General features: G+C 40.1%; 1 protein-coding gene across 6 annotated transcripts in view; it reads right to left on the bottom strand.

Annotated features, from left to right (window-relative positions):
* GRIA3 (glutamate ionotropic receptor AMPA type subunit 3) overlaps positions 1 to 17000 on the bottom strand; it is a 145234-nt gene that overhangs the window by 63733 nt on the left and 64501 nt on the right. For all 6 annotated transcript variants that reach the window (XM_033072266.2, XM_033072265.2, XM_033072264.2 and 3 more), the window contains exon 5: positions 365 to 418. In XM_033072266.2, the coding sequence (XP_032928157.1) occupies positions 365 to 418 (54 nt within the window). The remainder of the gene's footprint in view (positions 1 to 364; positions 419 to 17000) is intronic.

Here is a 17000-nt window from a genome sequence, read left to right on the forward strand (position 1 = left end):
GTTCTAATTTGCAGCTTTTTACCCCTTATACAGAAATATGCCACCATTATTTTTCCTGGAGTGCTTAAATTCAAAATATGTTATATAGAAAATTACAGTCACAAGTGTCTAATTTATGAGGACAGAAATTAGTGTAAAAATATATAATTAAATTATTACTTTAAATTAGTAGAGGACATGACATTTTCTGACAAAAGAAACTGAGTAGAGATGACATACCAGTTATAGCATTTACTGAAGTAATTTCTCAAAATCCAAGTACTCATCCATGCATTTCCGCTTCCTGATTAAAGTTTCCACAACCTGAACAGAATATTTTACCCTCTAAAATGTAGCTATACTTTCCATGAAGAAAAGTTCTTACCAGGTTAGCTAACATGTAGTGATAGCCTCTAGAATGTTTGCCGAGGATTACAACCTGTGTGGAGAAAAATATTACGTATTATTTGTTTGTAAGAAGATGACTCTTAACCAGTGGAAAAGAGACAGAGAATTAACATCTTCAAAATCTTCCATGTTCAATCCATGGGCAGCATCTGTGCCATTACAGACCAGATGTAGTAATTTGTGTTTTTCAAACACATGGGTAGGGTACAACAAAGAATAACTCACAGGGCTGAGAAGACTCCGTTTTTGAACTTACCTGGCAAATTCACTCTTGTGGTCACATGTCCTCCCTGCTGACCTGGTTAATTTTAATTATCAGTTCTAGTATTTCTGCTGTGAAATGAGCTAATACTGTATCTACCCAAAGTAAACTCCTGTTTACTTCGTTCCTTGTTAGTGGAGCATAGGAGAGGGGCAGGACACTGCCAGGCACTCACTGTGTTCACCAACCTGTACCAGCACAGCAGCGCTGGGCAGGCTCCAGGTTGTAAAGGGAGTTCCCTACAAGAACCCTGGCCAAACCTTTCCGTGTATGAATGCCTAAAGTTAAATTCCCAAAGTTATAAGCAGTGACCTTCATTGCCTTTTGACAGGTTTCAAAAGGCCTGAAAACTTGTCATTTCCAGTGCATCTCAATGGATACATCCGACCTTACAATGCTGTGTCAAAATTGCTACTAAACGTTATGCTGCACATTCCACTAAGCAACATCTGCTGCCCTCGCTGACCTCACTTGGGCATCTCTCTGTACAAACAGTCAATAAATGGAATTGTTAAGAGACAAAAGGGCAGCAGGATGAACTCAGCAGCTGAATTCTCTGAGGGTAATGGGGAACAGTGGAGGCAGCACTGTCTGGCAAGCCTGAACTCTGCCATTCTGTGTGCTCCCCCCTAATCCAGGAATGCTGTACTTTTGCATAAAGAAGGAAAACACAGACTTCCCATGTCTACACAGCTGGTAGCTGGCTCACCAGCAAGGCCACTTGTGCAAGACTGTGCCCTTGCCTTCAGATTATAATCTCAGAAACATCCAATCAGTCCCACAGCCACCAAATGGAGCAACATCCACCAGTAAGAATTTAATTTATAATTGTGGTGATTGCATGCATGTCAATACATAATCCATTCTACCCAGACTTGCTGCCTTAAATACAGCAAACATAATGCTAGCAACACACACAAGTATTATCATGGTATATATCCTACAGCAGCAGCAGCAGCTCAAGCAAGCAGATGATGCTTTTTGATGGAGAATCATCTGAAAATCTATACATAGCCACACAAATGAACTCCATGATCACAGAAACACACTCCAAATGCCAAACTTTGAAAGACAACATAACCATTTACATTTTTGCTAAAAACAGACGACATTTGAGTCACTGACTTCAGACATACTGCTGAGCCTGCTCAAGTTCTTGATTAAATTATTAAGCTCCCAATTGACTCTTTGGGTAGTATTGTCCTTAATAGATACCATTTCTTTTAAATTCACATTTAATTCTGTTGGAATTTGCATACTTCCAGCAGCCTGAAAATAAATTGCTGTTCAGGTCCTCTTGAGAACTGTATGTACACTCTGTTGGTAGAAAGCATCTGCTTTCCTATACTCACATTTGTTTTCTGTGGAAATGTGCAGGCTTCCTTCAGATCGTCTGGTCTGCATGCTATTTGCATACTGAATTCTCTGTATGTTTTAATTTCACCTTAAAGGCAGGTTACAGACAAAAAACTTACTTAAGAACAACAATTGTGGTTTTAACCTTAACAACAAACAAGAAAGCCTTTACATTTCTATTCAGAAATGTGTTTATTTAAGAGGAAAATATCACCACAGATGAAGTCAGAGGCTGTAAGAAAAATACACATGGAACTGCTACAGGCATCAGGAGCAACACTGCAAGGAGGAAATGTAGGACTCATTAGCATAGATCAGACTCAACTTTCGTCTCATCTGTTGTCATGTGTTCAAAATGACTCTGTTTATTAAACCTGAGAGGTCCAACATATTAGTAAAGCTTTAATTCATAAAGCATCTTTCAGAAGTGATCTGTCAGCATTTCTATTCATACAATCAACCATGTTGGCTCATAACTATTGAACCGGATCTTAACAATGTGTTTAAAATTCACTACACACTACACAGCTGTCCTAAATCTTAACAAGTGCAACTCTCCTCCTCCCTCACTTTCCACCCTGTACCAACTGTCCAGCATATTGAAGGGAGCTGCTGGATTAGCAAACCCAGCAGCAACAATCACAGACATGTGTTACTCCCAGGGGACCAAAGTGATGGATAAAGCTTTTTTATGAAGAAGGAAAACAGGAGTATAACAGTATAACAGGAATATAACAAATAAATCTCATCAACTGCTGATATATTGTGAAGCTTATACAGAAAGTGGGATATTGAATAGTGGTGGTGAATAGAAAGCCAGGATTACAGGGCAAGGATTTCACAGAGCTACATGTCTTTCGTAAGTTTGACTTCCGAGACTTAATATTGCTTTCACCTTGACTGAAAGAAAAGCTTATAAGATTTTACACTGAACAAAGGAGAAGAGAAAAAAATGGCTGGGAACCATAATGAATAATTCAGATTTCTGATCCCACATAATTCTTGCTTTGTAGATAAAAAGATCATAATGTCAGGTTTGATAGAGAATCAAATAAAGTTTGTATTTTTAATTACTCTTTGGATATTTCCAATTAATTAAGAGAACATCTAGAGGGAACATAACTAAAATGTATCTCCTTTCAAAATAAAAGTAAAATTAGTAATCAGCACCAGGATTACTTGAAGTACAGACTACATGCCAGACTGAGAAATTAAGTCAGCATTGGTAATTTAACTTTTTCTTCTGCCTAGGGGAGTTATTTTTTGAATGCAAGCATAAAGACAATTTGGTTTCCATTGCATCAGTCATCATTATAATAGATAGCAACTATTTTTTGCCTTAGCTTTCAGATTTTTCTTGAAGTTTTGGAAGATAGCACTAAAGATATTAACTGGCTAATACTAAGCTGGTATGAACCACTGTGGTATTTTTAGAGCAATAATGACAGTTCTCTCATGAGGACACCCATGTCTTTCCTACACTGGTGAGCTCAGAACTGTACACAGCACTTCAGATGCAGCCTCACTACTGCAAAGCAAAAAGGCAGGGTCACCTCTAGTGACCTGCTGACCATGCTGATCCAACGCCACCCAGCATGCTGCTGGCCCTCTTTGCTGTGACAGTACAGTGCTGGCTTGTGGTCAGCTTGACTGCCAGGAACCCAAGATCCTTCTCTGCAGAGCTGCTTTCCAGCCAGGAAGCCTCTGCCTGGTCTGTACAGGTGCATGGGGTTGTTCTTCAGGTGCAGGGCTTTGCACTCCCTTTGGTGAACTTGATGATGTTCCACTCTGCTCACTTCATCAGCCTGCCAAAGTACTGCACACAACTACTTGGTGTATCACTCCTCCTAATTTGGAATCATCTGCAAACTTGCTGAGGCTGCACTCCATCCTACAACCTTCAGATCACTCAGAGAGAGGTTAAACAGGATTAGCCCCAGTACCCTCAGGGTACCCCAAATAGTAACCAACCTCCAGCTGGCCTCTGTGCTGCTGATCACAACCCTCTAAGCCCAGCAGTTCAGTCATTTTTAAATCCACCTTCCAGCCTTGTGGGCTTTAATTTTAAAAAGTCATTGAAAAATACAAGGTGAGAGGATATGCTTGCACCTTTACTGAGAGAAGGAGCTATTATGACTTCAGCAGCAGTGAAAGGAAAACTACCATGGCCAATATAATACTTGTTAGGAGCATATCTTTCCTACACTTGAATCCACTGCCATCCGGTCAGTTTAGTCTGACCAGGATGTGAGACTAAAGGATTTATCATCCTTTATTTACAAAAGAGAAAAGAAAGAAAAAAAGTAGATCACAAAATACAGTCTACCTCATCTGCAGCTCAAAATCACAATATTTTATGAGTCTATTAGATCTTTCCATCACATAAAATACTGATGTTGACATGCACTATTGCCATAAAAAAGTCTGAAAATTTTTACTGTGCTTTTCATACCTGACAAGTGGCAGAAATATGCCACTTCAATGGAATTACAGGCAGAGGTCTGACCTGCTGTAACGTGTCTTTCCATTTTGACCGTATCTGGGAACAATGAAGCAATGTTAACTCTAGAGCTTTCCTAGGTTTTAGTACAACAGTAGTAAGAAAAATGAGATTTCCCATAAGATCAGAGTTTTAAAGTATTTTGTTGTCTTTGTTCAGGTTATTTTCACAATAATTTGGGTTCCATTGTTGCAAAAAGCCCACACTTAAAAAAGAACCTACTGTTTTTTAAGTACATGCACATTTCTGAGGACAGGAGAACTTAGCTACCTGTAGTTAGACAGTAATGTGCCTTTACACCTTGCTATAGAAAGACAATTATGACACCTTTGCCTTCAAAGCAGTGAGCAAATGTCAGAAGTGATGGCATAATTCTTTCTTTCCCACAGCAAACAAGCAAAACTGATAAATGGACTCAGGGATAAAAAATTTTAACAGCATCATGAGGATGAGCTATCAGTGTTGACTGCACTTAATGGGAACAGAGGGATATCAAGCATAGCAACAAGTGTCTGGCAAACTTAAATTGCTGTGGAGCACACTGCCTTCTCACCTGGGTCAGGTGTTTTCCAGCTCCTATCCCTATTGAAAGCATTTCTGTTCTGAGGATGGAGTTACTTGAAGCTTATATTGGATGTGAGCAGCTCCCACCCATATTGGATTGAATGACTGTAAAATTGTGCCAGATGATGCAGCACCCTACTGAACAGTGGTACTGGCTTTGTCTTCAGGACAGCATGAAGAAAGGAGAGCAATAGAATATCAGGGTGACCATCCAATTAGTTTAATAGAAACTGAAGGCAAGCCCCAAAAAGTTGTCAGAACATTCGCAAGATGTTTAACCTCTTGAGTGCCACCTGCAAGTACTACATCTCAGCTCTGTTCCTACCCCTCAGGAAAAAGGGGAACTTATGAAGCACTTCAGAGTCCTTTTTCTGGCCTCCTGTTCACTCCTGCTGACCCTTCCTGCAGTGGGGGAGCTGCCTATGGGGTCTGCAGCCATGCACTGCAGCGCTCTGCCTCAGTGCACTGCAAGCAGCAATGCAGCCACCTTTGGGGCTGTCAGCATGTGAGCAATGGACAGCAGCACATAATCATTCCCCACAGTGTTTGCTGGGCACAGCTCACCTCTTGTCACGTAAATTTTCCAGATAGGAAAAGGAAAAACAGGAGTAGAACAGAAAACAAAACTTCTCCTGTGGGAATAGGATTTTTCTTATCTAACCAGATATGACAATAAAATAAGATCCCTTGTGACCTCAGTAGCTCAATTTTACTGTAAGCTTGCAGAGCCCACTTCTCTGTTTTCCTAGTTACACACAAGCCTCTGAAGGAAGACCAAATTCCCTTTGAGGATTATAAACACTAGACAAGGTTCAATCTTCTCTCAGTATACTTCTAAGAAAGGGCTTTTTTGGTGTCATGATTTTGTCTCTTTCTATCACACCAACACCACCAGTGCCAATATATGAGGTTCCACAGGAACCACAAACTCATGGTGATAAAAGATAAATCTCAACTACTGGTGGCCAGTCACTGCCAAACAAGTGGTGTCTGTCCTGCCTTTAATTCTGCAGAGACAAAACCATTCCTACATTCTGCAGGAGCTGCTTCCCTCATACAAAGGGTCAAAACCTCATGACTGTAACTGTAGTGCAAACCCAGGGAAGGTGATTTATCTCTTCACTTGGTATTAGTGGGGCAGGAATCTGGCCACCAGGGATAGTGATGTTGTAAAATATGCAGTAAACAATGATTTCATTTATATGAAGAATAAGTACTATATTAGAGTTAAATATTAAATGAAGAATGTTTTAAATATTAAGATGAAGATTCCACACACATATTATTTGTTGCAGATAAAAACAACTGAATATATATTTGAGATTAATTCATCCATCATCTCAGGGTCTTCATGCCCTTTAGAGAATGTCACAAATCTACACACAATCCCACTTAATGTATTTTGTGCAGTATATAGACCTAAGAATTTTACTTCCATGCTACGGCCACCTTATACATTTGTGACTACACTTTATAATCAAATCCTCACTTTTCTCTACAGCACAATATCGAGATCATTTGTTTGGGCATATAAAACATTCTTCAAACAGCTTTTGGCTGTTCTGCAATGAATCTCTCACAGGAGATTCTCTCCTAGAGAACTGGAATCTCCGAGAAGAAGAGGACAATAATGGTGCAGGGAATTAATGCCTCTGAAGCACTTCATTAGGTTTTCCCCCTCTGGCCCCTTCTTGTGCCCTTCTGTCCCTTCCCTCTCTCCCTCATGATAGTCACATCAAGAGTGAAATTCTGCTTTTAGGCCATCTCTAGATAGATGATGGTTGTACATGTTAGTCCTTAGAGGCTAATTAAATGCAACATCTGAAAGCTGTGCTGTGTTTCATTCTCCCTTCATATGGCTAAAAATTCTTTTCCCATAACTAATCTGACATTTACTGATTGACAATTGTGTATTGGAAGACACATTCGATTTGTGCATAAAAGGTTACATCAGAAATTATTTCAGAAATAAAGTATAAACTGCAACATTGGTTCTGAGGGCATGATTCTTTCTCCTAATTTCTTTCACTGTGCTGACAGAATTTTCTGTGCCTTGAAAAAAATTTTTAAGCTCATTTTTCTGCATATGACTTGATAATATTGTCAGATTAACTAATCTGTTGTCACAATTATTGTTAAAGGCCATACTCGACTGCAAAAGATCAGTACAGAGCACAGATATGAAGAGTTTTATGATCTCTGGTAACTGCCGTTCATAATCACAATTATTTACTCTTTAAGAGGAATAAAATTAATTAAATAAAATTTCTATTAAAATTTCTTCTTGGTTCAGACAGACAAAACCAATGTTATATCTCTCAGGACTGCATCTCTCTTCACAACTCACATCATTCAATACAAAGACCTTCATGTCAGAAATAATCAACACTTAAACTACCTTTCATCACTTGAAGCTAGTTCTCTAAAAACAAGATCAGATACAAGGAGATGTTACAACCACAACAAAAACTCTTTGTACCGTATGAAAACGATACTCAAAATTGCTGAGACCTTTCCCCCTTATTTTGCCAAGAAAAGATACTTGTTACCAGATAGCTTTTTTGAAGAGATCTGTCACAAAAAATTTTAATTAGATTAGAAATTAGACATTTTTCTTTAGATTCTTATGTAAGGGTAATGAACTAAAAATCCAGTTGTGTTCTGGAGGAGTTTTTGAAGCTGTATAAATGGGAAGCAAATGACTTATTACATATATTACTCTGCAGCAGTGGTTTTCTCACACAGGTAATTCTAAGGAGATAATATTTAAATTGTCTACGCAGTTCTAGTATATTTTTTGAGAAATATCCTCCCTTGAGAAATGATCATGAAAGATGATTTAACATCCAAGGAAGTTTCAGTACTTTTTCAAGCCTCTGTAAAATCCTAAGTTCTCCAGAAATGTAAATTTCACCTAAATTTTCACCTAGAGGCTTTAGATCTCACAGAAATCACAAAAAAGTTGCTTTTGAAGCAACATTTGTAGTTACATTTCCTTCAATTGACAGTGCAGTCAGATTGAATCCTGTGTAACATCATCCCACCACACCTTCCTCATTTCCAGCTTCCCATACCCTCTCTTTCCTTTCACTGCCTCCTTGCTCCTCAGCAGCTCTTGAAGACTTACAAGTCCATATCAGGTAGATCAAAACCACCACTGTCAAAGCTGACTAAGCTTAGGGCGCTTCTCTAAATTTCACAACACTTGAATCACTTCCACAAAGATTGCTAACAGTAGTAATGCTACATTTATTCTTAGTTGTCCAAAGCTTCTGTGGAAGTCAGAAGTGCTTCAGCACTGTCACACAGTTTGATGGAGTATCCTGAAACACTAATCTTAAAGAAATAATGATTTTAGTTAAAAGTTAGAAGAAATTGGGCTTGAGATAGTTACCTGAAACTTAAATAATTGTTTGCCTGTCAATTCATGTTTGTTTAGTTGTGTTTGCAATGCGAAAGTAGTAGGTAGGTCCGAAGAACACGAACAATTGCAACCAGCAACTCATTCTTTGCAAAACTGGAGTTGCCCCAAAAGCCATTTGTATTGTCATTATTAGAAAAGTTCAGGGTGAGGAAGACTTGCCTTACTTCCTCCTTCTAAGACTCCTCCCCACAAAAACGACCCCAGACTTAATTCAAGAAGCCAACCACGCTGCTTAATAGCCATTCAAGCTAATTACCATAGGAAGTGGGGGATGGGAGGGGCTGTTATTTGAATATGTATTTATTTAAACCTTTTGTCAATAAATAGACTCTGTGACCACCTGTGATTTTGCAGAGTGTATTAGGGGGTTACCCCATGCTGCTGCCCAGTGCTGAATAAACATTCACTTTGTAACTTTAAATTGTTAGAGAGTTTTTTGTCCGTCACAGTTGAGTATTGGTATTAGACCAATACTCATATTTTGGTAAACCATCCACATCACTAACAGCAGTTCTTCAGGGCCCTTAGATCATGTGCCTGACCCCTGTGGCACAGGAGATATCCAACTGTCCCTTTTTGTTTTCAATTCCCTGAAACTGGACATCCAACACCCTTAAGAGCACACCCTTGCAATCACAGACACAAATAAACAATGCTCATTCTTTCTTTTAACATCCCATTAAAAAAAATTCTTCAGCCTTAGCTGCTCAAAACATAAAAAGATCTATATCCACTGGGGGAAGAAAGGAAGAAATTGAGTAAACTGAGTCACACAGTTTTCATTTTAAAAACACTAATATTTCACATTTTCTCCATACTTCCCACCTACATGTCAGAGTAAAATCCCAGTGTTATTCCCAGGAATTGGAAGAGTCCTTGGAAAAAGAATTCTGCTTATATAAACTATTACTGCATGTCAGGATCACTTCAAACTATTATTTGGATATAACCCAGAAGTGTCGCAGTAATTCAGTCCCAGTGCTCACACGAGAATTTTTTGGAAGAGGTTTTATACTGCAGAGCACTGCCTTCAAGCAGACCAAAAATACTGAATAGTAGCCATTCTTTTTTTTCTCTTTTTTTCCCCCTTTTTAAGCATTTAATTTGCTTTTCAAATGCCCTACAAAATTAAGAAAAAAAAGTCAGTGCAATCTCCTCTAGGAAAGACAAGGTTACTTTTTCTTATTTTTTTTATTATAAATAGCATTTTACTGTGACTGGAATTGCACTCAATTTGCTTTTTTCAGTGCTTTCAAGGAGTCTGAAAGGTTTATTCTGCTTCACTATAAGCAGCACTCTGCAATATTCCCATATAACTTGGTGCATAAACCATGACCTGAAAAAGATTATGAAGAGTTAAGTTATTTCCATTAGATTTAGTTTATGCAGCAGAGGTGACTGTTTTACTCATATAAGGTAGCAGAGATACAGACATGTTTTTCTTTTCTGATTCTTTGCATGCATTTTCTCAGGATAGAAGATACTTAGGGCATTTTTTAGGGTCCATATGATAATTTTATTTATTACACATTTTGGAAGAAAGAGCTTCCAGTAATACATGCACCGTTATACCTCCACATGCATGCCTATGGTGTGACACGAGCAAATTTAATTTAGTAACATGGGCTTTTTTAAAGCCAGGGAACATTAGTTCTCACTAAAATTATTATGCTGCTTTCCAGCTCACTGGTGGGATACTGTGGGTAAGTTTGTATTTGAGTTGAGTTGATTGATAGGGCCTGATTGTCTACAAATTGAGCTCAGGCTCTCCCTGATGTCTTAAATCTTCTCCCCAGAGGTAGGTGGAATTGAACAGGTAAGAGGGTGGGATAAGAGATAGGAATCCCACATGAATGTAAAATGACAGCAGTGAGAGACTGCACTGGGATGGTACTGTGTGCCAGAGAATGGCCTGATCCAAACCCACCTGGAGCTGGAGCAAACACTCCCCAGCTCTGGATCACAGCCCTGCACCTCACATCTGGACTGTAGCTATGAACTGTCAGGTGTTCCAGACTGCACCACCAGCAGCTGGGCTCAGAAAGCTGAGCAGGGTGCTCCCCATTCTGAGAATCTTGCTGTCTGAACCGCAGGGTAACTGTGCTCTATGGGAACACCTTGGTCCATGAGGGGCCCTGAAAAGCCCCAGCGGTTCTCCTCCTCCCCTAGATATGTGATTCATGCCACGCTGAAGACATTAATCCCAGCTTAGTGAGCTGTGAAAAAAAGACACACACTCTCGTGCAGCTTTTCTTCTACTGAGCTGGGACTTCTTCCCTTGTAAATGAACTGATGAGACACCAGAACTCCCGTGCTGTCTCTGGTGATGCACAACGCCTGTTTGCACAGTGGTACTGTGCTATTGCTATTCATTTTGATAGTGTGTTTCCTTCCTCTCCCTGCAGTTAGTTCATCTGAATTGTTGCCAAGATGGTTGGTTGCCTTGGAAACTAATTAAGGAAAGGCTTTGGTTAGAAGCAGAGTTTCAAGCATTAAACTATTCGAGAGACAGATGCAGAAATTAAGGTAATGTCTGCTAAGATGAAAGAGGTTATCCTTTATGTATAAGAAGAAAGAACCACATTTAAATGCCAGGACTGAAACAAAGCAACTTATACACAAACTGATTTTTAAAACCTGGAAGAGATGAGTGAGAGAGTGGTTTCAAAATCAGTCAGGAGCTTAGAAGAACCTTAGAAGATTCCCAAAGCTATTAGAGATGGAGAGATGGAAAAATAGGGAAAGACAAAAACTCAGGGGATCACATGATGAACAAATTACAGACAGCTCTCTTTCCCTCAAATACTCTGTGTCTTTAAAACACTTCTTGTGAATGTTGTTTTTGAAAAATACCTGTAGAGCTAATGAAAGACCAAATCCTCTCCTCCAGTCCAGATATGGCATAAGAAGCATCCATGAATAGATCTGCTCCCAAAGCCCACCAAATGCAACAGGGAAAGGTGAGGGCCAATGGCCCTCAGGACCTCTGCACCTGAGACTTGTCCACAAGGGTAACAATTTGAGCAGCTCAGACAGTGTGGACACAGGCTAAACAGTGAGTGAGACCCTCAGAGGGCTCAGGGCAAACACATGCACCATTTCTGTGCACTGAAAAGCACAGAAAGGTGAACTATGCAGCAAATTGAGCTTTCATGGCTACCTATTAACTGAAGTTCAAAGCAAATATAATCTCTGTATGAGCACAATGATATCCATTGAAATATCATCTCCAGGATAATGGTTGACTCTCTATTTGCAACAGTATAACTAAACAAAGACTTTGGTTCTCTGTACATTTAATGGCAATGCAGAGGTTGCCATATAAATACAGCTGTAACAACATAACTGCATACTACAAATATTGTGGTAAAAGTATGCAAAGTATTAAAAGCAGATGCCTGTGTGTGCATTGGTGTGTGCATTTATATCCCATGAATTATCATTAAACATGAGTTACTGCTGCAATCACAGAAAAATAAAAACTCTAATGGTGACTTCAGGTTCATATGCCCTGGCACAAGAAACAAGAGTTGCTTGGCAGCAATCTTCAGCGTACAGCAGTTTCCACATTTACAGTGAGGTGTTCCTGGTATTAATTATTATTACTACTGATCAGACACATTTAAAACTATGCTTTAATATCTTTTGAACACTTAAAGCTTTGTGTGCCATTACTTCATTCATTCTGCAGGATGACTAATAATGCTCTGACAAATTCCTGTCATTTAGGTCCTGGCTTGTTTTATGAAATCTGGATGATGGCTTTGGAGAGACATTCCTTTTTACAAGCTAGAAATTCTTTCCTCAGGTATGTGTGAAATGTGCTGTATGTGGGGCAATTAACCCAAAACATTACTCTCTCTGCTTTGGCAATTCATCTCCTGATCTTTATGAGTTTCACAGTTGACAGAAGCAGGCCTTTTAAGGCAGATACAGCTGTCACTTTTGACTCATGCCCATTCTTACTCTTCTGCTGGCTATGTCCTGAGGTTGCCTGGCCTAAGTAATTTCCCTTTCCTCCCCATGTGCCCATACAGACTTGTGACCTGCTGAAGCTCCCTGGGTGTGAAAGGAAAAAGTGACCTTTCATTATGCTTTACATCCTGGTTTCAACAATACTCATGGGCATCTAATGGAGAAACGTCCTAAATTTTAAGTTTCTAGTTCATTGGAAATGTAAAAATGAACTGTACCAGTTTCAGAGTGATGTTACACAACAGTCTACAAAGCACATACTCTCCTGGGGCCTCAACTGAACCCCACAGCTCCACACAGCTCCAAAGAGAGGACAAAATCAGCCTGTGACAAGGCTGTGACCCTGAGCCCCGGAGAAGGCGACGGGCACACTGCTCTGGAGGGTCTGCTCCCAGCAGTGCAGTGCCTTCAGAGGACATGGCATTGCCGGGCTGCAAAGCAAAGCAGAAGCTGAAGCTGCTCATAGCTCTGCTTCAAGTGTCCCTCAAGTGGACTCGTAGGCAATTGTATTTTAAATTGCTATGGAGAACACAGGAAAACCCCCAGCAGACCATCTGTTTATAATGGAACAGATAAACCAGGACGTTTGTACGACAATGATTTTGAATTTTTTCAATTAATTTTTTCCCCCATTGTTATTTTTAATGACTGTTTGTCGACCCAACACTGCAGTCCTGTGTTTATTCTTATGACACCCTAAATGTGAAAGCTGCTGTGCAGTGAGCTCACTCTGAGATCTGAGCAGCTCTGCAGAGGCAGCTGGGGCTGTACTGAAAACCTGCACACCTCCATCCTAATCTCAAAACTTCAGACTCCAAGATTGTCACAGCGTGTGCACAGCACAGAGTTCAGTCCATCAGACTACCCTTCTTAATCCTAGAGATGTTTCACTTTAAGTTGTCATTGTAAAACTTTGGGTTCTGCATTCTCTACTGTAATATTGCTTTTGCTTTGTGAGATGCCTTCACTTAATACAGACACTGGCTTGGAGCCTAACCTTCATGAATATGTTTGGAGATAGTGTCCTTTTGATAAAAGCATGCAGTCTCTGGAATAAACAGGTCTTTTGTAAAGTTTCATCATTTTGATCCTGAATGGAGTTTCTTTCTCCTCATTTGCCCGCAGGAGATTTTCTTCTAAGTGGACATAAAGCCACTCTAGTCTGAAATACAGCTTATTATCCTGGGAATAAGAAAAACATATTTCTTATCTCAAAAACATGTCTTTAAAAACATGGTCAAACAGGCTAAGGCTTACTGTTAGCTCCCAGAAGAAAATGTTCTTCTGTTTATGAAAAAAAAAATTGTATCTATCTGTGAAGAAATACAGAATATTTTACCATCAAGGGACAAGAAGTGTGGGGAGTTTATGAATTTTGCATGATATAAGTGTCGCTGTCTGTATGCCTGAGAGGCCAGTAGATGATTGAATTGGATATAGTTTTGTGCAAGGGGGATATAGATCCACATGCTCAGTGGTTATAGAACTACAGGGCAAGTGAACAAACAGATGGAACTTACAGAATGACTACTGACTTCTCTGCTTCCCTCTGTTCTACAGCTGAAGAGGTTTGGGAAGGGTGTCCACCTCCAGGACAAAATACAAGGCCCATTACAGAATCTTCTGAATAGGGAATGAAAACACATCAGCCAGCAGTATGAAATTTGGCACAAAACAGGTAACTAAGGCAGAGCAGGAGCTGAGGTGCCCTCTTTCCCTGACCTTATATTTACAGCTGGGAAGATCAGGTACCAGACAGCCCTGAGAACAGAAATACTTCATATGACAGGTTACAGGTCTTGGAAATGTAGGGACATACACATGGGCCATATGCTAAAGGCACATGGAATACTCAAGGTCACTGACTCACATGTCTGTACATTGCTGGAGGAAGGTACAGAATATTCCAGAATGACCTGAAGTCTCAGAAGAAAATCCCCAGACGTAATTGTCTTTGGATGAGCCTGAATTTTTGGAAGAGATGTATACCCTGCTCTGAAATGATTGAAAAAAGGATCAAAGGAAGAAAAGTGCACACACTGACCAGCCTGACACAGGAAAAGAGGTCACTCTTACTGAATCCAAGCACTAACACAAAGCCATGATACATGGCTCCTGGAGCAGAGCACTGACAAGCTTGCTGAATGGGCTGGCCAAGAGCCCAAAAGTCTGATAGTAAACTCCGTGCGTGTGTAGACTGTTTAGTGGTTTACAGTCTGTTTATTTCTGCTATGACTTTTCTTCTTGAATAAGTTCTATTTAAGCCTCTGAAATCCAGGGTCACTGGCAAATGCTGCTGCTGACTCAGAGAAAGAAATGGCAGGTGCCACACAGTAACCACATAAACCCCTTCTCTGGAGGGAGGCATCACTCCCAGAAGCTGATGGTAGGGTTGACCTTTGGAGTTCTGCTCCTAGGAGGCCAAAAAAGGGAGAGGGATGGAGAGGGAGCTGGGTTGAGGCAGCCTATACCAGCCCTCTATGGCACACAGTTTGTCCATCAGTATTCTGACACAGCAGTCCAGAGAGGTAGAGTGTCTTGGTTTCCTTTTGTTCTCCCTGGGAAAAACAAACCCATCTGCAAATGTGCATCAGCAAGTGGTAACAGGCTCAGATGTTACTGCTTCTCAGCTGAGCAGCCTTCCTAGACTCCACACATAGCACCAAATTGGCTTCTTAAACTGTAATAAAACGCTAGATTTTAAATATGCAAATCCAGACTTATCTCTCCCCTCAATAATATGCTATCAGCAAACACACTTGGCTAAAAAAAAGACAACTCTCCACTCCCTTGAGCAAATGGGATGGATGGATTTAAATATGACACGTTTGTGAAAACTTTTAACTAATGAGAAGATAACAGGGTAAGCAGGAGAGATGGAAGGAAAAGCCTACAAACAATAATTGTTCAGCCATCGACCTAGGGTCCATCCACCATTACTGACTTTCCCTGAAGAAATTTAAGTCACTACTTTCCAGTGTCCAATTAAAAACCCACTGGAAACTGTTGACAGAAGACATTTTTAGTATCAGGGGCACCAGCATGTGCTGTAGAGTTTGGGGAAACCTGGAGGCCCCAGTAGCAAATTTTTACTTAACAGATGCTAATCACACTGACAGAAGACCAAATCATACATTTTAACAGAATTTAAACTTCACTGGAGTTGAATTTAGAATAGCAGCAGAAGAAAAGAGTCGTCAATTTTTTTGCTATATGGTTTGCTTGGCATACAGCTTTTTTTTCAGGCACTGAAATACTTCGACTTTTTTTTTCTCTTACTTGGACAATTGAAGAAAAATGGGAACAAATGTAAATGAAGTCAGATCAAACAAAAGGCTTGCTTCTCAGCTGAGAGTGGGCCCAAAATGTTCTTTAAGCTTGGCTCAGGAGTGCTCTCCTGCAGCATTTTCAGAAGAGTGGGCTGTGGGTAGGTATGGTGTTTTGCATCTTTTCCAAGAACATGAGCAAACGAAAGAAAAAAAAAATAGAGAAGTTTCTTACACTTTCCAGTATGAATTTCCCTAAAGAGAGTACTCACCATATTGCCTAAAAATACAGTGTAAAATGCAATGTTGTGTATTAGCGTCACAACCATACCAGCTGTCAGAGTTAGGGACCAGCAAGTCTGTGCCCTGTTCTCTTAAGCACCTCTTTCCTTGCTCTGTAAGTAGCAGCTATGGCACCTGGCTGTCTCCACAGACTGACCCTCAGTGATAAACCTCAAGGCTTGATAGGAACTGAATATTTTGAGAAGGAACGCAGTGAATATATTTTTCTTGTTTCCCAGGGTTTATGGCAGCAAGGTCAGTTTGTCCGTAGTTTCCAATACATTTCTAAGAGATATGCTAATGCTTCATGAAATTTAAAAGTTACTCTTAATCTATTCCATACTACGAACCCACAGTTAAATTTACAAAGTGGCAGTAATCAGAGGGTTTTTCAGTCTTAATGCAAGTCAATTCCCACATGCCTGTGAATAACCAAGCAGCACAGATTTGGTGTCACACCAGCACCAGCTTTACTGTGAGCCCAGCCAGCAGGGAGCTGTCCTGCATCTGTTCCAACAATTTGTATCTGTTACTACACCTCTTCAAGCACATTGCACAGCCCAACCAGTGACACAGGCATAATGGGTAGCACCCTGGGATGGCCAGAGGGTTCACAAAGCAAACACTGGAAAAGCCATGCAAGAGCAAAACAGTCACTCCAAATGCATCTTCCCCCACAAAGGTGCTTTAGACTCCATCACCCACATTTTAAGCCTGTCAACAGCAATGACTGTGCTGAGGGGAGGGCTTTATGTACCAAAATGTACTAATGAATTGTTTGGACTACCAGCTGAATTTTTCATTAGCAGGATTTCCTTCTGGGAATTCTTTAAGATGATTCTGTGATACTTCACTAGCCTTTTATTTCTCGTTTCATGTTCCACTTAAAAAACTGCACCTGTCTTGCAATCCTTACAAGCAGCCTTGATTCCAGTAATATTACTCTGTCAGCTGAGGTTTTAGGTTCCTTACCTACATAAAAAC

This window comes from Catharus ustulatus, chromosome 14 (assembly GCF_009819885.2).
Source record: "Catharus ustulatus isolate bCatUst1 chromosome 14, bCatUst1.pri.v2, whole genome shotgun sequence".
Taxonomy (NCBI): Eukaryota; Metazoa; Chordata; class Aves; order Passeriformes; family Turdidae; genus Catharus; species Catharus ustulatus.